We start from the raw sequence: 20,844 nt of genomic DNA, 5'->3' as shown, positions 1-20,844 counted from the left end.
ATTACTGGAGATAGGTGTCTTAAAAATGCAGTAGATTCAATCACACAGGTAATATTCACATTAGCTGAAGTAGTAATTATTGAGGGAAGGGTAATCTACTTCATTCATTTTAATAACCAATTCTTTCTGAGATTTACCACAGAGGAAACCCAACCTAATTATTAAGGTACAATACTATTGGATTGAACTATTTTTCAATCCAAGAATTTGTATTACGGAGAGAAAGCTTGGACGATTTAAGCAATTATGTGCTTCATTTCTCCTTTTCTGTATCTCCACTCTTGCTTACATATAAAGTATTGAATTTAACTTGTTTCATTCTTAATGTTTCACATCTTGTTGTCTTCTTTTAGAAAAATTTAAGCCAAATTTTAAAAGGCTGCAAGTAAGTATTGGTGGCTAGTTCCCATGTGTAACAAATCATAGTGCCTAGAGCCCAGACCTGCTGGCCTGGAGAACAAAAAGCCAAATTCTTGCTGCCCTGAAAGACCCTGAAATCACAACTAATGCCAGTTTTAGATTTTATCATCAGTTCAGTTGCTCAGTTGTATCTGACTCTTTGTGACTCCGTGGACTGCAGCGTGCCAGGCTTCCCAGTCCATCACCAACTCCCAGAGCTTACTCAAACTCATGTCCATCGAGTCGGTGATGCCATCCAACCATCTCACGCTCTGTTGTCCTCTTCTCCTCTTGCCTTCAATCTTTCCCAGCATCAGGGTCTTTTCCAATGAGTCAGTTCTTCGCATCAGATGGCCAAAGTATTGGAGTTTCAGCTTCAGCATCAATCCTTCCAATGAATATGCAAAAATGATTTCCTTTAGGATGGACTGGTTTGAACTCCTTGAAGTTCAAGGGATTCTCAAGAGTCTTCTCCAACACCACAGTTCAAAAGCATCAATTCTTCAGTGCTCAGCTTTCTTTACAGTCCAACTCTCACATCCATACATGACTATTGGAAAAACCATAGCCTTGACCAGATGGAGCTTTGTCCACAAAGTAATGTCTCTGCTTTTGAATATGCTGTGTAGGTTGGTCATAGCTTTCCTTCCAAGGAGCAAGTGTCTTTTAATTTCATGGCTGCAGCCACCATCTGCAGTGATTTTGGAGGGCCTAGATTTTAACATACCTCTCCCAAAACACTTTCAGGGACGCCTAACCTACATGATGTCTTCCTGTAGCCAGGCCCACACTATTTCTATCATTTGGATGTATCAATAATATTGCTAAAGAACAAAGTCACTTGAAAGGAAGCTGAACTTACAATCAGAATTTAAGAATCCTCAGCTCTTCAGGGGACCAGTTAAAGGTATTTTAGTGCACAGGGTAAGTGTGTGCCTGCTAACGCCAGAAAAGGCTGGTGCAAATCCTGACTTTTCCACTTTCTAGCTACGCGAATCTGGGCAAATTATTTAGATCTTGTGCCTCAGTTTTCTCATTTGTAAAACAGCAATAATATTAATAATGACCTTGTAGAGTTGTGAAGATGAACCATTTTAATATGGCTCAGAACAGTACCTCAGGTAGCCTAAGCACTCCATCAGATCAGATCAGATCAGATCAGTCGCTCAGTCGTGTCCGACTCTTTGCGACCCCATGAATTGCAGCACGCCAGGCCTCCCTGTCCATCACCAACCCCCGGAGTTCACTGAGACTCACGTCCATCGAGTCAGTGATGCCATCCAGCCATCTCATCCTCTGTTGTCCCCTTCTCCTCCTGCCCCCAATCCCTCCCAGCATCAGAGTCTTTTCCAATGAGTCAACTCTTCGCATGAGGTGGCCAAAGTACTGGAGTTTCAGCTTTAGCACCATTCCTTCCAAAGAAATCCCAGGGCTGATCTCCTTCAGAATGGACTGGTTGGATCCAACCAGTCCTTGGAGTCCAAGGGACTCTCAAGAGTCTTCTCCAACACCACAGTTCAAAAGCATCAATTCTTCAGCCCTCAGCCTTCTTCACAGTCCAACTCTCACATCCATACATGACCACAGGAAAAACCATAGCCTTGACTGAGCTGAGTCCATTTGCTGTTCACCTGATACTATCACAACACTGTTAATCGACTATACTCTGATAAAAAATAAAAAGTTAAAAATTATTTTTTTTAGTAGGAGTCCTTAGAATAATAAGTTAAAATCAGGGATCTGACTGCGTAAGTTAAAATCCTTGCTCTGCTTTGTACAAGGTGTTAAGACCTTGGGCAAGTTACTTAACCCCTTGAAGCCTCAGTTTCCGCTTCGCTGGTAGCTCAGCTGGTAAAGAATCTGCCTGCAATGCACGAGATCCTGGTTCAATTCCTGGGTAGGGAAGATCCGCTAGAGAAGGGATAGGCTACCCATTCCAGCATTCTTGGGCTTCCCTGGTGGCTCAACTGGTAAAGAATCCACCTGCAATGGGGGAGACCTGGGTTCGATCTCTGGGTTGGGACCATCCCCTGGAGAAGGGAACAGCTATCCACTCCAGTATTCTGGCCTGGAGAATTGCATGGATTGTATAGTCAATGGGGTTGCAAAGAGTTGGACACGACTGAATGACTTTCACTTTCACCATGGAGTAAGATTGATGTATTAAAAATAATAACCCACATTAATACTTATTATGGTACCTGTCATATAGTAAGCACCCAATGTGTGTTTGCTATTGTGATTAACCCAATCCCTTACCCCAGTGTTTGAACTTCCATCAAAAATGTATTCAGGACATGGGGCATGTGTGCCCAGTTTCTGCTTGAACACCACCAGGGTCAAGGAACTTACAACCTCCACCAGTTGTCCACCTGATTACTGGGCAAACATAGTAATTGTTGACAAACTCTAATGGGCTGTAACATACATACTTATATCTTCTACTCAAGGGTGTTCAGTCTTCTGGGATTACCCAGAGAAGAAATATAACTTTCCTTGCAGGACCGCACTTCTCACTTAGGAAGGTAGCTACATAAGCTAGCTCTCTCCCTCCTCCTCACACACCAAGACAGACTCTTAGACCCTTAATCATTTCTGATGTGACACTGATTACAAGATCCCATTTTACCCTTTTAAACTCTTCTTGAAGAACCTTTTGTTTATTAATGGTTTTCTTAAAGGCTGAAGATCAGAATTCATAAAGCAAAACAAATGTGACCTGATCACCAGTGAGTACTAGAGAACTACTTCCCAACCTGAACACTATATTTCTATTAATACAACAAAAGATTGATCTTTTTTGGAAGTTACATCACACTGAGTTGACTCATCATCTACTCAAAATCAACAGGAGACTCTAAATCTTCCTACGTGAGCAATTCCATCTCGCCCCCAACCTGTACTGGTACAATTGAATTTTGGGATCTCTGAGTGCTTTATATTTGTCCCTTTATATTGTTAGGTATGATTCACCATTACATTTTGTCAGGATTTGATGAGGGGGAGGGGAATCCTGATTGTATCATCCAACTTATTGGCTATCCTTTGCAGTTGTGCATAATTTATAGATGCACAACAATTTACATCTGTAAATTCATTCAGCGTGTGGTCAATGTTATCATCTTAGCCATCCATCAAAAAGTTGAGGGCAATAAAGCTTTGGTCTAGATTTACATTAGATCCCTAGAGGCCTGGGTATGCATAAGTATCTTAAAAATTTTTTGAAAGACACTGTTCATTCAATCAATATGTATTGAGTTTCTATTATGTAACCAGTTATTATTCCAAGTGCTGAGCATATACTGGTGAACAAAACAAAATTCCTGCCCTTATAAAGCTTACATTCTAATTTGGGGATAAGCAATAAACAAATATGAAGATAAATAATAAATTTTCTAAAAATGAAAGCAAGTAAGGGGCTCAAGCAAAGAGATCAAACCACCTAATCCTAAAGGAAATCAATCCTGAATATTCATTGGAAGGACTGATGCTGAAGCTGAAACTCCAATACTTTGACCACTTGATGCAAAGAACTGATTCATTGGAAAAGACCCTGATGCTGGGAAAGATTGAAGGCAGGAGAAGGGGATGACAGAAGATGAAATGACTGGATGGCATCACTGACTCATGTCATGTCCATGATGGACATGAGTTTGAGTAAGCTCTGGGAGTTGGTGATAGACAGGGAAGCCTGGTGTGCTGCAGTCCATGGGGTTGCAAAAAGTCGGATATGACTTAGAGACTGGACAACATTAACAAGGGGCTCGAGAAGGTTGACAGTGGGTGTGCAGTGAACAGTCGTCCACATGCAGTGTGGCTGAAGCAGAGCTGTTTCTGAAGTTTGCTTACACTGCTCATGCCCTGCATTCTGAGTGTGCATCTGATCCAAAAGTTGTCCCAGAGTGGACAGCAAGTCTTTCTGGTTTCTCAAAATTCACTATTTTTTATACGTGGAGTAATATTAGGAAAAACTCGATAGAATAATGATAAAGAATTTAAATAGTCCTGAAATAAGAAAATCTGAAAGGATATAATATCTCAAGGCACTTTGCAACATTTCATCATACGCATAGGATATTCAAATACTGTGAGACCAGCTAGACAAGCAGGGAAGTCAGTCATACCTCCTGATCAAGACTCCAGAGAGAGAGTTTAAAAATTATTGTTCTACAAGTATAGTACATGGTTGAAAATGAAGTAATAGAGGAAAAAATAGAAAAGCTAGCACTTACCTTATTCCAATCCCCATTTTCTCAAGTATGGAGTGGGTTATGAATCCAAAAGTTTATGGAGAGTCAAGAAGATGGAATGCTTGGGGGACTGCAAAATATAGCTGACAGTCTGGATTCTGAACTCTGGAAGAGAAGCCCATAAGGGACAGATTTGAAATCTAAATTTATTAACTACTCTCTGCTCATGATTCTATTGTTGATAAATTCTTCTAAATAGTTTTAGATAATCTTCAAATCTCTTTGATGTCAAAGAGACTTGATAAATCTTTGTTTTGTAAAATCCTAACTGTATCCTCTGATTGGAAATGTATTGTCTATTCTCATAGTGATGTTTTAACCTTGTTTTCATTCACTGAGCATCTACTTTGTACCAAGTACTTTGTTGGTTCTATGAGTCCAAAGGTAAATGAAGTAAATATGCTTCCTGCTTACAGAAACCTTTCAGTAGAGCTTCCAGTAGAGGGCAAGACAGAAGCAGGAATGGCAGCTCCCATAAAACAGTGTGTTATAAAGAGAAGACTACCAAGAACTCTAGGAGGGACACCTAACCCAGACTTTGGGAGGATTGGAAGTTAGTGCTTCCACATGGAGACTTACAAGGTAAGAAGAAGTTAGTCCAATAAAGAGGTGAGGCAGATTTGTTCCAATGGAGGGCACATGGATGCATATTTTGAAGGTGACAGAAATGACCAAGAATCTGAATACTGAAAATAGTTCAGGATAGCTGAGACACAGTGGTCAGAGATGAAACTGGAGAGGTTAACAGAAACAATTTATACAGAGCCTTACAAGTCATGTCATATAGGAAGTATAATCTACTGAAGTTTGTGATGGCTTGAATGCCGGCATTTTGAAGGGGAATAGTTTAAACCGGTGCTCAGTTTTTTTGACTTGAACAGCTGGGTCCCTGGAGAATGAAATGGCAGCCTCCACTCCAGTATTCTTCCCTGGGTAATCCCATGGACAGAGGAGCCTGGCAGGCTATAATTCAGAGGGTCACAAAGAGTTGGACACAACTGAGCGACTGAGCACATTGGGTGGACAGTGATATCACTCACTAAGACATTTTTTAAAGAGATGAGGCCAGCTGTGGTCATGTTTGGTTTGGGATGCCTGGGGAACACTCACAGGTTATGAGGAGGCAGTTTGATCTGGAAGTCTGAGAGTATAGGTTCAGGAAGCATCAGTACACGATAGGCAACAATAGACTCCAAGGGGATGAAAGAGTTATGTGGGGGGAGTGTCATGGAAGAGAAAAGGGCCCAGGAGAGAAACCAGAGTAATACCAAAACTTAAAACATGGGCAGAGAAAGGATTTCCTCCCCCCCCCCCCCCCCCAGAAAAGGAGATCAAGAGAAGGTAAAGCCAGAGAGAGGGAAACTAGAGAGAGGTTTCAGGAGGGAAACTAATGGAGTGAGGTATCACAGAGGACAAGGGAAAAGCACATTTCAACGAGCAGGCTGTGGTCAACAACAGTAAACGCTGTCAAGAGATCAAGTGAGAAAAGCCCGAGAAGCATCTACGGAGGGAGCTCCAAGAAGGTATCTGTCCAGTTGGGTGAGAGCCGGGACAGTGGAGGCAGAAGGCAGCTCACAGTGAATTGAGGAATTGGTGGAACCAGTGAATGCAGACAACTGTTTCAAAAAATTTGCCTTCAAAGTAGAAGATATAATCCCTAGATTTTCTTCCTAAAAGTAGGGACATGAGACCACCATGAAGACTCACCTACCACCTTTGCATTAGCTCAATTACCTCACGGCCATGCTCTTGGTAGGCATGGCCTGTGTGTTGAAGGTGAACCAAGACATAATGGATGAGCACTGTAAGGGGTCTGGATGAGAGAGGAGGAGCAGGGCGCAGGCACCAGGGAACACGGACCAGGAGCTAGAAGTAAGCTGGAGTTACTATGCACACAGAGGCCAGGAATAGTCATGCTGGACAGGCAGCCCACCACCACCAGCTCTGTTATCCTGAATCCTTCACCATCAGGGTTTCCATTCTCACCCCTTCATGACATGAAGTAAAGTTTCTGACATTCACAACAACTCCTCAGATCTAATCTCCTCAACTCCTCTTAGTAACTTGTATTCCAAGGAGAAGATAGGAAAGTTCTGGCCTGGGTGGTGCTAAAAGGGACACAGAGGCAATGGCAGTAACCAACCTGAAAAGGTTGCCGTGATAGTGACCTGAGCCTAAAAACCAGGAGTTGAATTAGGCCCTACATCAGTAGCAAAACCGGCTGCATGGCTTGATTAAATGAAACATTATATCTCAATTGCAATCATTCCAGGATCTCTAGGTTCTCTAAAATGCACACTGTGACTGAACTGGAAGGCTTAACTGTCTTCAGATTGTGATTACAGCACAGAAAGGAGATAAAGAATGGTGGTGAACATCACAAATAAAGACAATATTTTTGTTTTATGTGGAGACTAGCTAAGCTGCACAAACCGAGTTTCTGGCTGAAGATTTTTTTTTTCATTTTACTCAACTCAATATTCATTTACCCACTGGATATTGCTTAAGGGGCAGAGTTTTCATCTAATTCTCATTTAAGGAGACTGAAAAGGAAAAACTAAATAATAATACCTCATTTGTGTATGGTGCTTGTCTTTCAAAGAAAACATCATAACCCATTTTATACGATCTAATTTACATTAACAATCCTTTTATAATGTAAATACTAGTAAGGGCTATTATCATTTTACAAAGGATGCACGGAAGAAACCGAGGCATGCAGGAATGAAATGATGAGTTCAACAATGTAACTTCCATTTTAGAGATGTAATAGCGAGCTTGTTCTTCTTTTTGGTTTTACAAGGAAGCCATGCTTTAGAAAAACATGTTTATTAAGCTGTTACCTTACCCTTAAATTTTAAGATGAAAAATACCTTGCTTAAAAGAAATCACAAGGGCCAAAATGTTCATTTTGTTCCACAGATCAAAACTCTCTCCCAAATGTAGATGAAAATCAATCAATTCCTATCACTCAACTCTGATTTTAATCAGCACAGCTCTCACCATCTTGTGCCACACATATTATGAGTCGTTGGTGAGTATCACTCTCCTCTTTACATATACTATGCTGCAGTAATCTTGTCATCTCAGTTGGACTTGGAAATTGCCATTCTATGTACTAATTCTGCATATATGTAAAGTCACTGACACTTTCAAGTTTGTATGAGCTTCCATTTGGGTGGGGGTAACATTTTTCTGATCTTTTCAGGTATTCATTCATTCATTCATTCATACTCTCAAGCACTCACACATCCATTCAACAAGCATTGATTGTGTGCCCCAAATGTGAAAACATTACCCTAGATGTAAAAGAAAGAGGAAGAAGACAAAAATCACTTACTTCAGGAAACTCACAGCCCAGTGAGGGAGTCAGAAGACCAAACAACTGTACTTCAGTGTGGTAGGTGTGGAGATGGAGTGACACGTGAAAACAGTCTGGGGACCATAGAGGGGGGTTGACCTCTGGCGAGGAAGGCCTCTTAGATCTGAGTATGCCAGGAAGAAGGGGATTGGGATATTCCAGGTAGAGGATACAGCATGAGCAAAGGCATATATAAGAGCACCCTGTGCATTTGGGGAATCACAGGAAGCATGGTATAACCCCAGGTTCTTCCATATTCTATGACTGGTTCTATTTCATTATCTAGGCCCTGGACATCAACATGTGTGAAGAGAAAAGTGAAACTGTTAGTCACTCAGTCGTGTCCTACATTTTGTGACCGCATGGACTGTAGCCTGTGAGACTCCTCTCTCTGTGGAATTCTCCAGGCAAGAATACTGGAGTGGTTAGCCTTCCCTTCTCCAGGGGATCTTCCTGTTCCAGGGATCGAACCCAGGTCTCCTGAATTGCAGGTGGATTCTTTACTATCTGAGCCACCAGGGAAGCCCTAGGATGTCAACATAAATAATTTTATGAAGGGAAATATATGGTCCCTGGGTTGCCTTCAGTCATGTAAGTAAAAATACGTTTTACATGGGATCTGTACCAAAGTACTTTTTGAAACACTATTTGAAAAATGTCACACAGGTATCAGGTTAAAATCAAAGCTTGGATCTGGTCTACCCAAAGTTTGTATTCTCCATATTTCATCTCCAGGGGGAGGCAGGTAAGAACAGCCTACCTATTCATCAAATATAGGTAGGTGAATACTTAGTCCACCTCCATTATGATGTCAGTATAAAAAAATTATATAGAAACACTTCCAAATACAGCATTTTCAAATGCACAACATTGGGTGGGTCAGATTTTTCCTGTTTACCTCTTAACCATTCAGCCTTGGTACTGCCCAGCCATCAAAAACCAGCCTTATAGATTCTTATCAATACCCCTACTACACACTAGCAAGAGGAGTTTGGAAACAGTCTGAAAAATCTGCACCCAAGTCCCTGCAGGGACAGCTCTTTCCTGAAGCTTCTGAGAAGTCCTGCCTGAAGGTCTTTATGCACCTTTATGAACCAGGTCAGTAATAGATAAAATGCAACTACAGATAACTCACACTGAAACTTCCATAGACTAATCTACTGTCTGGGTAGCCCTACTCTGAATTCCCTGTTAATTACTAAAAGCTTTGCACCACCAAATTGCATCCATGTTTCTATTTGGAAATTTTTCAGAGACTCTAAGAGTTCAAAATAACTAATCTATGTTGGTTCCTGACCAATTATAGAATCCTCTCTAAGACAACATTTTCAATTTGGCTACACCATGCAGCATCTGGGATCTTATAATAGTTTCCTGACCAGGGATTGAACTTCCACCCCCTGCATGGAAAGCAAGGAGTCTTAACCACTGGATCACCAGCAAAGTCCCTCTAAGACATCATTTCTTCATTCATCTACTCCTTGACCCACTCAAAGAGCATCAACTTCCTCATTTCTCATTCTCTTCAAGCCAATCCAGTCAGTATTTGTCCCCCATACTCCCATCACTTCTAGGCAAATAGATGTGGAAACAGTGGCTGACTTTATTTTTGGGGGCTCCAAAATCACTGCAGATGGGGATTGCAGCCATCAAATTAAAAGACGCTTACTCCTTGGAAGGAAAGTTATGACCAACCAAGATAGCATATTCAAAAGCAGAGACATTACTTTGTCGACAAAGGTCCATCTAGTCAAGGCTATGGTTTTTCCAGTGGTCATGTATGGATGTGAGAGTTGGACTATAAAGAAAGCTGAGCACTGAAGAATTGATACTTTTGAACTGTGGTGTTAGAGAAGACTCCTGAGAGTCCCTTGGACTGCAAGGAGATCCAACCAGCCCATCCTAAAGAAGATCAGTCCTGAGTGTTCATTGGAAGGACTAATGTTGAAGCTGAAACTCCAATACTTTGGCCACCTGATGAGAAGAGCTGACTCATTTGAAAAGAGCCTGATGCTGGGAAAGATTGAGGGCAGGAGGAGAAGGGGACGACAGAGGATGAGATGGTTGGATGGCATCACTGACTCAATGGACATGGGTTTGGGTAGACTCTGGCAGTTGGTGATGGATAGGGAGGCCTGGCATGCTGCGGTTCATGGGGTCGCAAACAGTCGGACATGACTGAGTGACTGAACTGAACCAAAATTCTACTACAAACATACTTGTGAAGGTTGCAATGACCTCTGTGTTGTCAAATCCACTGGTCAGTTTTCCATCCTAATCTTACTGCCCTCTCAGCAGCCATAATACTTGGCCCTGGTGATCCATCTCTTTTCACTGAAACATTTTCTTTGCTTTGCTTCCATCACACCACATGTGCTTCATTTCTACCTCATTGTTTCTTCCTTTTCAGTCTCTTTTGCTGGGTCCTTCCTGATTTCTGAATGCTGGGAGCTCCCTTGGGCTTGGTCCTGTACAACTGCCCATCTAGCTCATTGCTTTAAATACCATATCTCTTGTCCTAATGTCTGTCTTGGAAGCTGCAGAGGGTTTTTTCCCCTAGAGACACTGAAGTTTGGGTTGGGCACTGAAGGAGGCAAAAACTTGGCTGAGGAGAGTGGATCCTAAGGGAAAAGAGTGGGGAAAAGCACAAAAGTGTGGAAAGGCAAACTGCATTCAGAGAAGACAGGGCAGTCTGATGTGGGTTGAAAATAACTGGCTAGGGAGGTTGTAGTTAATATCGAGAAGAACCTTGGTTTACAGTTAAGGGACTTTATGCTGGACTTCACGCTGAAGACAATAAGCATGAAAGGTATTACAGGTTCCTAAATAGGGAAGAGATGTGAACATTCATATTAAAAAAAATAAATAAAACTGTAGTAGCAGGATGACAGCTGAACTAGAGTAAAGTGAGACTGGAGCCAGGAAAGCCAATTAGAAGGTCACTGTAATAGTCTAAGGAAGGGATTATGGTCTGAATCACCATAGCAGCAGGGGGATGAAGAGTAGTGACAAATCCAAGGGAGATTTAGAAGTAGCATCGAGGACATAGTTATTGATTAGATAGCCACTTGGGAGTAGGGGAGAGAGGCCAAAGTTGAAGTGTAATGACATCAACTAAGCTAAATAAGAAGAGAGCAAAAGTGGGGGGAAGGGAGGATGATGATATTAAGTTTTCAGTGACTATAGGCTATCCAGTAGCAAATGAAAGACACATCTGCGGATCAGGAGCAAAGTTTGGACTGACTATATAGGTTCAGAAGTCAGGGCCCACTGGTAGCTAAATTTTCAGGATGGATGGGATATCCTGAGGAGGCCATAGAGTGAGAAGAGTGCCAAGACCCTGAGGGGAAAAAAGCACGCAGGCAGCAGTCAGAGGAAGAAGAGCCGGAGGAGGAGATTGGAAAGGTCCAGAGAGATAGCACGAGAATGGGACAGAGTGAAATCTGCAAGTAAAGGGAGAAGAAAGCTTCAAAGAAGAAAGGATAAACAATTCTCTTTGGGGTAGGATGAATGATAAAGTCTGGGGATTAGATCTGATGAGCACAGTTTCTAGAGCATTGGAAGTCAACCTGGAATGGATAAAGTGAAGACTCTTTTTGGAAGTTTGGCTGTGAGAGAAGCAGGAAATGGTTGGGAAGAAAATGGAGTTGGGCAAGGTGTGGACATTTTTTTATTTTAATGAAATGGAAGTCTTTAGTACAACAGATGGCTAGCTAGTTTCTGATTAAACAACTCTTGTGAGTGCACTACTCCATAAGACAACCCCACTGCATTTTTTTAACCAGCAATTGATCACTCAGTTCAGTTCAGCATGTATTCGTTAAGTACTTTCTATGTCCAGAGCACTGGGCTTGGCATTCCAGTGCCTAAAAATATATGCAAAACACGAGGTGGATTTAGAATATTCAAAACTCACAAAGAAGAAAATCTGTTTTAAGTCCACTATTGAGATATTATTACTATCAATATTTTCCTGTGTCCGTCCAGTCATTTTTTTTTTGAGCATATATATTGAAAAATAAATTACCTACATTTTCTGATATCATGGCATCTTCCACAATCTGCTTCCTACTGGATGCATAGTTTTCATCAAAGGAACATATTATGATTTATAGAATACTTCTTTTTGAACTTGTAGGTTATCTCTAAGTGTTCAATATTATAAAGAAGGTATGCTTTACTAAGTACTCTTATATTAAATGTTGTGAGTGTTTCTGGTTATTTTCTTAGGATAAAGTCTTAAAAATGAAATTACTCTTTTAAATGTTTTGCACATATTAAGATTTTATGTAGATAATGCCAAACTGCTCTCTAGAATGCTTGAATCAATTTGAAAGTGAAAGTGGCTCAGTCATGTCCAACTCTTCGCAATCCCATGGACTGCGGGCTACTCTGTACATGGAATTTTCCAGGTCAGAATACTGAAGTGGGTAGCCGCTCCCTTCTCTAAGGGATCTTCCCGACCCAGAGATCAAACCCAGGTCTCCTGCATTACAGGCAGATTCTTTACTGTCTGAGCCACCAGGGAAGCTCATGAACCAATTTACATGCCCCATATTGTATGAGGGTGTTTATTTCCCTGAATCTTTATCTATGGAAGCTATTATTTTAAAATTCTTGACAATTTGTTAGGTACAAAGATATATGGTTTTATTTGGTGGCTCAGACAGTAAAAAGAACCTGCCTGCAATGCGGGAGACTGAGGTTTGATTCCTGGGTCAGGAAGATCCCCTGGAGAAGGGAATGGCTACCCACTCCAGCATTTGTGCCTGGAGAAATCCATGAACAGAGTAGCCTGGTAGGGTACAGTCCATGCGGTCACAAAGAGTCGGACATGACTAAGTGACTAACACTTTCACTCTTCTTTCACTTTTTCTTTACTATTAACTCGGGACCTTTTTCATTTTAGTTGACCAGTTGAATTCCCTTTCTTCTCTTTTGCTTTTTCATATTCTTTACCCACATGGCTTGTTCATGTCTTTTACCTTCTCGTGTTCTTTACACTTCTTTTTAAATGTATTTTTGTTATAAATTTGTAAGAGTACTTTATATATAAAGGACACTGCTGCTGCTGCCGCTAAGTTGCTTCAGTCATGTCCGACTCTGTGCGACCCCATAGATGGCAGCCCACCAGGCTCCCCCGTCCCTGGGATTCTCCAGGCAAGAACACTGGAGTGGGTTGCCATTTCCTTCTCCAGTGCATGAAAGTGAAAAGTGAAAGTGAAGTCACTCTGTCGTGTCCGACTCTTAGTGACCCCATGGACTGCAGCCTACCAGGCTCCTCCTCCCATGGGATTTTCCAGGCAAGAGTACTGGAGTGGGGTGCCATTGCCTTCTCCGATAAAGGAAACTACCCTTTGTCATATATATATTTGGTTGCAAAAATTCTAGAATCTCTCATTTATAATTTTGTGGTACAGTTTCATCTACATAAACTAAAAAGTTTCAAGTAGTCAAATCTATAAATGTTTTCCTTTTACAAATCATAAGCCTTTATTCTTTCACTCAGGTTTTTACCACTCTAAGGTCAAGAAATGCTTGCACCACTTTGATTTTTCAACACATATCATTTCTCTTGTATGGGTCATTTTTAATATTTAACTCTCTATTTATTGAAAATTTATTCCATTCCTTACTAATCATGTTTGTTCTATCCTTTGAGGATGCTTTGGTTTCAGGAAAGAGAAATCTAACTCAAATAGGCTTAAACAAAATATTGAATCTATTGGCTCCCATAAGTAGAAAAGTTCAAAGACTTCAGGGACATGTTTGGCTAGATGGCTCACACAACGTGGAGAGGATTTGATGGTTCCCTCTTTACCTCTCTGCTTTAGTCCCTAGTCAGAGCTCCATTCTCAATAGACTCTCCCCTCCTGGTCCCTAGATGGTGGCCAAGAACTTCCAGGTTACATGCTACCACTTTCACTGCCAGAGGAATGTGTCTTTGTCTTAGCATTACCACAAAAACCCTGACATTGTCTTTCCTTGATTGGACTGATTTAGGTCACATGCCCATACATGACGCAGTTGCTGGAGCCAAGGGGATAAAACTCATTGATAGACTTAGTCTGGACCACATGACCCTCACCCTGGAAATAAAGGTGGAGTTAGTTTTCTTGAAACTACATGGATGCCCTACATAAAAGAGTGACTGAGAAAGAGGGATACATTCAAGAAGGCAACTAAGGTAAGGGACTATATCTGTAAATGTCAAGATCATTGCTTTTGATGAAAAACAGCAAATCCTCTGCCATTTGAAAACATTTGTTCTACCACTATTAATGCAGTAGAAATTGGAGTTAAGATCATGAAAGGACATGATCCTTTCCTTAGGTAAGAAATCCTTTACATTCAAGTTGTATAGGGATCACCTGGGCATATCGTAGTTTCAAAAAGTCTAATCATATGCGGTTGGAACAATTTCCTCCATGGCCAACTAATTTATAGGTTCTCTGAATACCTTATTTAAGACAGGTTCCATAGACCCAGTAGAAATAAGACCATAGCCCTAATTCTCCCCTGAATCCATTCTGGTAAAGTCTCTGTCTCCTGGCTACTTTGTTTTCTGGTTAGTTATTTTGGCGATCCCTTGTCTTTTTTTTTTTTTTTTTTTTTTAAACCATAAGTCTTACCTATACACTTTGCAATGTCTTTTCCTGGCTTGTGACCTGAGACCTATACCTTGACCTAAATATCTTCTTAGAGGAGCCCTCCAAGGAGTCAGCTAGAGCTAACTAAGTTGGCCTTTGGCGTGCTGGGGCTTTAAGTTGACCACATAGTGATTCAGAAGAGGCAGGACACAATAGTACCCACGTGCTATGCGCCAGGCACAGCTCAAAATGTTCTGCCCAGGGAAAGCCATTATCTGACTCCATGAATGGATTAGTGCCCTTATAAGAAGAGATGATCTTTCTCTACCTGTGGATACAGCAAGAAGGTGTTCATCTGCATCAGATACCAAATCTGCTGAGAGCTTGGTCTTGGACTTACTAGCCTTTAGAAGAGAGAAATAAACATTTTTTTGTATAAGTTATCCAGTCAGTGGTATTGGTTATAGCAGCTCCAACTGACAAAGACATCATCCTCCCTGCCTCTGTGACCCTGTACAGCGACTGTACAGTGGCTTGGCTTCTATGGGCCAACAACAATCTCTTTCTACCCCTTTGTAGAAGTTTTGATCACAGTTTTTCTTCTTGTCTTAGTCCTTTCTCTACTGCTTGCTGCTCTTCTGTTCTTCAACTTATTGTATGATATACCATCACTTAATTACTGTTTTTACAGCCCTCCCCCAAACACTGCAATGTGGGAGACCTGGGTTCAATCCCTGGGCTGGGAAGATCCCCTGGAGAAGGCAACGGCTACCCACGCCAGTATTCTGGCCTGGAAAATTCCATGGACAGAGGAGGCTGGCAGGCTACAGTCCATGGGTTGTACATGACTGAGCGACTTTCACTTTCACTTCTTTCTGCCCAAACTTGACCACAATAAATACATCTATTGAAGACACGTTCTGATTTTAAAGGTATTAAAAATGTGTAGGGAAAGCCTTATATATTAGCGTCTAGTGAACTAGACTATAGCTGGATGATTCTGGCTTTTAGCTACCTGTTAACATCAGTCTGTCTCATTCAATAACACTATTCCTTCTTTATTATTATCTTACTATAGAAAGAAAGAAAGTGAAGTCGCTCAGTCATGTCCGACTCTTTGTGACCCCATGGATGGTAGCCTACCAGGCTCCTCCATCGATGGGATTTTCCAAGCAAGAATACTGGAGTGGGTTGCTATTATCTTACTGTATCTATAAACAAAAAACAAACAGAAAACCATTGTCTCCAGTACTTTTCTCAGAGCCTACTTGTCTCTGGATGTTAAGCCCTCTAGCATTATTTTCACAGGTCTGAGTCCTTCTTTAGAGTGAGTTTTCCCCTTACTCCTATCTATTTTCTGTGAGTGTCCTTTAAAAACAAGAGCTAATCAGACGCTCCTTGAGCAGCAACATTGATCTTTTTTACTTAGATGCTCTCTTTTCTGTATTGAAATCACTGGCTTTATAAGAGTTCAAATTTCAAGTCATTTTGCTACTCTTGAGCTCTCTTTCCTAGTTTCTGGCCAGATAGAGCCTTATGTCCGTATTTTCTCTTAACTTGTTCAAGTCTTCTCTATATCCGGTTAGCAAGCAAAGAATTGCCTTCTTCGGGTACTACAAATTCAAGGATACCGTGGTCACTTACTTTAAGCTGTATGTCACTTCCACTTCACCAACACATTCTTCTTAGCTGGTTAGAATTAAGCTTAGAATAGTACCTCTTCAATAAGCAATTAGTTTAAATTTAAGTCATGCCAACTTTATTTGATGCCCACTTTTCAGCAGAATGAGCTTGTCAGTAGATGTTGAAGTTCTCCATTACCCCTATATTGTGGCCCTGTCCTATTAATTCTGTCATTTGTATTGGGAAAGCATTATTGATGTTGCCATAACAGGATCACAAGGCATGTTAGAACTAGCTGACAAAACATGGCCAGTGGAGAGAGAGTGTGAGCCCAGTAGGGAGTGAAGAGCTCTTTCTAGGGTATGGGCTGTAAATACAGAAGCTGGCTTGGATTAGGGCAGCTGAACTATGCAAGACCTGATGTCTCTCACCAAGGTGAAGTTCAAGAAGCTACTAATACTATGAAGTCCAGCATGAAGGCACACGTGTACCACAGTTTAAGGAGACCATGGCAGGAGTGTGGACAACACAATACAACCCTCTGGAATGAGGACTGGTCAGTGATAAGCTAAACAAGACATCAGAATCAAGGTCAAAAAGACCAGGGTTAAGGAGAATGTCCCAAATATAAAGGGAATCTGGATGCGAGGCAAAATGACCAGAGACAGAAGGTGTGGAGGTCAAGGTGGAAGCACAGAATTGAAAAAACATGGAGTGGGAGGTGTAATAGGAGGAGCCTACAGATGTCAAAGGCTCACAGCTGACCTGACTGGAAGGAAGCAAGATGCTGGGCTGATACTGATGACATCAGTTCAGTTCAGTTCAGTCACTCAATTGTGTCCGACTCCTTGTGACTCCATGAACTGCAGCACGCCAGGCCTCCCTGTCCATCACCAACTCCCGGAGTTCGCTCAAACTCATGTCCATCAAGTTGGTGATGCCATCCAGCCATCTCATCCTCTGTCATCCCCTTCTCCTCCTGCCCCAAATCCGTACCAGCATCAGAGTCTTTTCCAATGAGTCAACTCTTCACATGAGGTGGCCCAAGTATTGGAGTTTCAGCTTTAGCATCAGTCCTTCCAAAGAACACCCAGGACTGATCTCCTTTAGGATGGACTGGTTGGATCTCCTTGCAGTCCAAGGGACTCTCAAGAGTCTTCTCCAACACCACAGTTCAAAAGCATCAATTCTTTGGCGCTCAGCTTTCTTTATAGTCCAACTCTCACATACATACACGACCACTGAAAAAACCATAGCCTTGACTAGACAAACCTTTGTTGGCAAAGTAATGTCTCTGCTTTTGAATATGCTATCTAGGTTGGTCATGACTTTCCTTCCAAGGAGTAAGCGTCTTTTAATTTCATGGCTGCAATCACCATCTGCAGTGATTTTGGAGCCCCCCAAAATAAAGTCTGACACTGTTTCCACTGTTTCCCCATCTATTTCCCATGATGTGATGGGACCAGATGCCTTGATCTTTGTTTTCTGAATGTTGAGCTTTAAGCCAACTTGTTCACTCTCCTCTTTCACTTTCATCAAGAGGCTTTTTAGTTCCCCTTCACTTTCTGCCATAAGGGTGGTGTCATCTGCATATCTGAGGTTATTGATACTTCTCCCGGCAATCTTGATTCCAGCTTGTGCTTCTTCCAGTCCAGCGTGTCTCATGATGTACACTGCATAGAAGTTAAATAAGCAGGGTGACAATATACAGCCTTGACGTACTCCTTTTCCTATTTGGAACCAGTCTGTTGTTCCATGTCCAGTTCTAACTGTTTATTCCTGACCTGCATACAGGTTTCTCAAGAGGCAGGTCAGGTGGTCTGGTATCCCCATCTCTTTCAGAATTTTCCACAGTTTATTGTGATCCACACAGAAAAAGGCTTTGGCATAGTCAATAAAGCAGAACTAGATGTTTTTCTGACATACTTTCTCTCTGATCAGAACTGGCATTTAACTTTTGGGGAGCTTGGAGAACTAGAACTATAGGCAGGGCTCCTTAGATAATCCAGCATCTTGTTCCATCTGGAAGGCAAAGGCAAGACACCTAGCCAGCTGCCTTATTGTAAGCTCCTGTGACGTCACTTCTGCTTTTATTTTGATGGTTCTACCAGCCCTTAACGTTCAGGTTTGTGAGTCTTCATTTGTATTTGTAAGTTCTTAACTCACATGGCTATTCTATTTTGCCTTTAATTGTGTGTTTCTTTTGAACAAATTATGTACCTTCATATTGGTGCAATACAACAACTAATTCCCTGGTGGCTCAGCTGGTAAAGAATCCACCTGCAATGCCGGAGACCTGGGTTTAATCCCTAGGTTGGGAAGATCCCCTGGAGAAGGGAACAGCTACCCACTCCAGTATTCTGGCTTGGAGAATTCCATGGACTGTATAGTCCATGTGGTCACAAAAAGTCGGACACGACTGAGCGACTTTCACTTACTTATTACTTACCGTGTACAGGTACCATGCTAGCTGATTTACATACACTATGTCTTACTTAATTCCCACAGCACCTCCTTGGGAGGTGGGTATTATGATGCTCAGTTTAAAAAGAGGAAAATGAAGCTTATATGGTTTATGTAATCATCCTGAGGTCACACATCTGGGACACAAAGTGCTCAGATTTACACTTAATTTTTGCCTACGCATCTGAGGCTTAAACGACTATATTTATACTGTAATACATTCAAACCATTCTCATTGACACCTGTCAGCCACTAGATTTTTAAATTTATCTTCTATCCTCTTTTATCTCTAACTCCCTAACAGTACTGCAGTATATAAAAGTGATCATTAGTAAGTAGTTACTGAATGAATGAATGCAGCTTAAAAATGTGATTAGAATTACTATGTCCTTTCTTGGTTTGGGTGTTGATATAGACAAGCAATAAGAATTCTTCAGTTTGCTCTACAGAAACACGACACTGACATGCATTCATTCATTACATGGCCGAGAAGGGGCCAACTGATAAATTAACACTGAACTGAGGAGACATGCTAAGTCAGATGTAGGCAAATGTGTTTATATGTTCAAATAAATTTGAGAAGTTAAAATAAAGGGTATATATGAAACATTATTTTCTTCAGAGCTCTGAATCTGAAAATCTTTCTCACGACATGGTCTTCTTGTTTGTCTGAAATCAGAGATTGCCAAACTAACATCCATGGGCCAAATCCAGCCCACCCCTGTTTTTGCATGGCCTGTGAGCTAAAAATGGTTTTCACATTGTTAAGTAGCTGAAAAACATCAAAAGAAGAATGATCCTTCATGACATGCAAAACTTATATGAAATTCAAAGCTCATTTTCCATAAATAAGGCTTAATTGGAAACACAGCCAAGGTCATTCACTTACTTATTGTCTATGGCTGCTTTAGCACTACAGAGGCAGAGCTGAGTAGGTGGGACAGAGACTGTGTGGCCCACAAAGCCTGAACTATTACCCTTTACAGAAAAATTTACTAGTCTCTGGTCTCACTAAGTAACACAGGATGTTATAACACTTTAAATATTGTTTAAGTGACATCTATTACTTTGGTTTCTAACTAGAGTACCCTGGACCCAAAAGTCATGACATCTCTTTTGCGATGTAGAAGATTTCCACATTCTCAGGACAAAGTCAAACCCTTTCCTCCTTCGGCATCCTCTACATTCTCTCCCGAAAGCAGTAGCACCTTTTGGCAGAAACAATAACAAACTGAGAAGCTGGTGGTTTCTCTAAGAGGTAGTATGTTTCTTCCTAACCAAAGTCATTTTTCTCTTTGATTGGAAACTGAGGCTGGGCATCCTTATGAGTGGTTACAGTGTATTACAGAAACGTAGTATTACAGGAATGGATTCTCCAGACTCCATCAACCAATTCAAGGTGATATGATGGAGTCACATTGGTGAGGAAAAGCAAATTGCTCTTTTTGTCATCACCCAGGACCTAAATAAAGACAAAAATGACTCAGAATGACGAGACACGGGTGCATATTATTTATCAAAATATTTTCAGGAGGCATTTAACATCCCAGCAACGTGGCATTGTGAGGGCTCAATTAACGTGTTAGCTCGGGAGTAAAACCAAGGGATCTTTCTAAGATCAAGTTTGGTTTACAGTACAGTTCAAGAGAATATGCTTTATTTATTTATTGAGACACAAAGACACATACTATTGTTGTTGTTTTTTGTATCTCTATTTCTCTTTATGTATCTTTGTCTTTCTCTCCAATTTAACAAAAATATACTGACCATTGATTATACCTGAGAGGTACAGGGAAAGCCCTAAGGATACAAAAATAAATCAGATAATTGCAACTTTCAAGGGGCTTAGGGTTTATGAGGAACACAAATTATAGTGATCTTCCTGGACTTTGGGGCAGCATTTAACATGAGTTGATGTTAAATGCTTAAGATATTCTTAATATATCCTCCTTAATATATTCCTCTCTTGGTGGCTTTAGTCCCATAGTCTCCTGGTTTTAGTTCTCTGGTTTCTGATTCTTGGTCTCCATCATCAGGTCTTTTTTTTTTCCTCTCTATTCAATCTCTAAATGATCAGAGTTTAATCATGGGTCTGCTTTTCTTTTGATTTTATCTACCCTCCCTAGACAATCTTCTCTCAAATTTATAAATCCAGTTC

At 41.1% G+C, this 20,844-nt stretch overlaps 2 protein-coding genes across 2 annotated transcripts in view; one reads left to right on the top strand and one right to left on the bottom strand.

Annotated features, from left to right (window-relative positions):
* The window catches only part of MKLN1 (muskelin 1), a 382,035-nt gene that overhangs the window by 354,033 nt on the left and 7,158 nt on the right, over window positions 1-20,844 (bottom strand). The window contains exon 2 of the mRNA XM_006047723.3: window positions 4,632-4,754. Within this exon, the coding sequence (XP_006047785.1) occupies window positions 4,632-4,648 (17 nt within the window). The 5' untranslated portion in view covers window positions 4,649-4,754. The remainder of the gene's footprint in view (window positions 1-4,631; window positions 4,755-20,844) is intronic.
* Window positions 16,586-20,844, top strand: part of LOC102403291 (protein GRISEA) — a 66,604-nt gene continuing 62,345 nt past the window's right edge. The window contains exon 1 of the mRNA XM_025290762.2: window positions 16,586-16,779. Coding sequence (XP_025146547.1) covers window positions 16,586-16,779 — 194 coding nt within the window. The remainder of the gene's footprint in view (window positions 16,780-20,844) is intronic.

The sequence above is a fragment of the Bubalus bubalis genome, chromosome 8 (assembly GCF_019923935.1).
Source record: "Bubalus bubalis isolate 160015118507 breed Murrah chromosome 8, NDDB_SH_1, whole genome shotgun sequence".
Taxonomy (NCBI): Eukaryota; Metazoa; Chordata; class Mammalia; order Artiodactyla; family Bovidae; genus Bubalus; species Bubalus bubalis.
The sequence above is the reverse complement of the archived record's forward strand: the minus strand, read 5'-3'. Positions and strand labels throughout refer to the sequence as shown.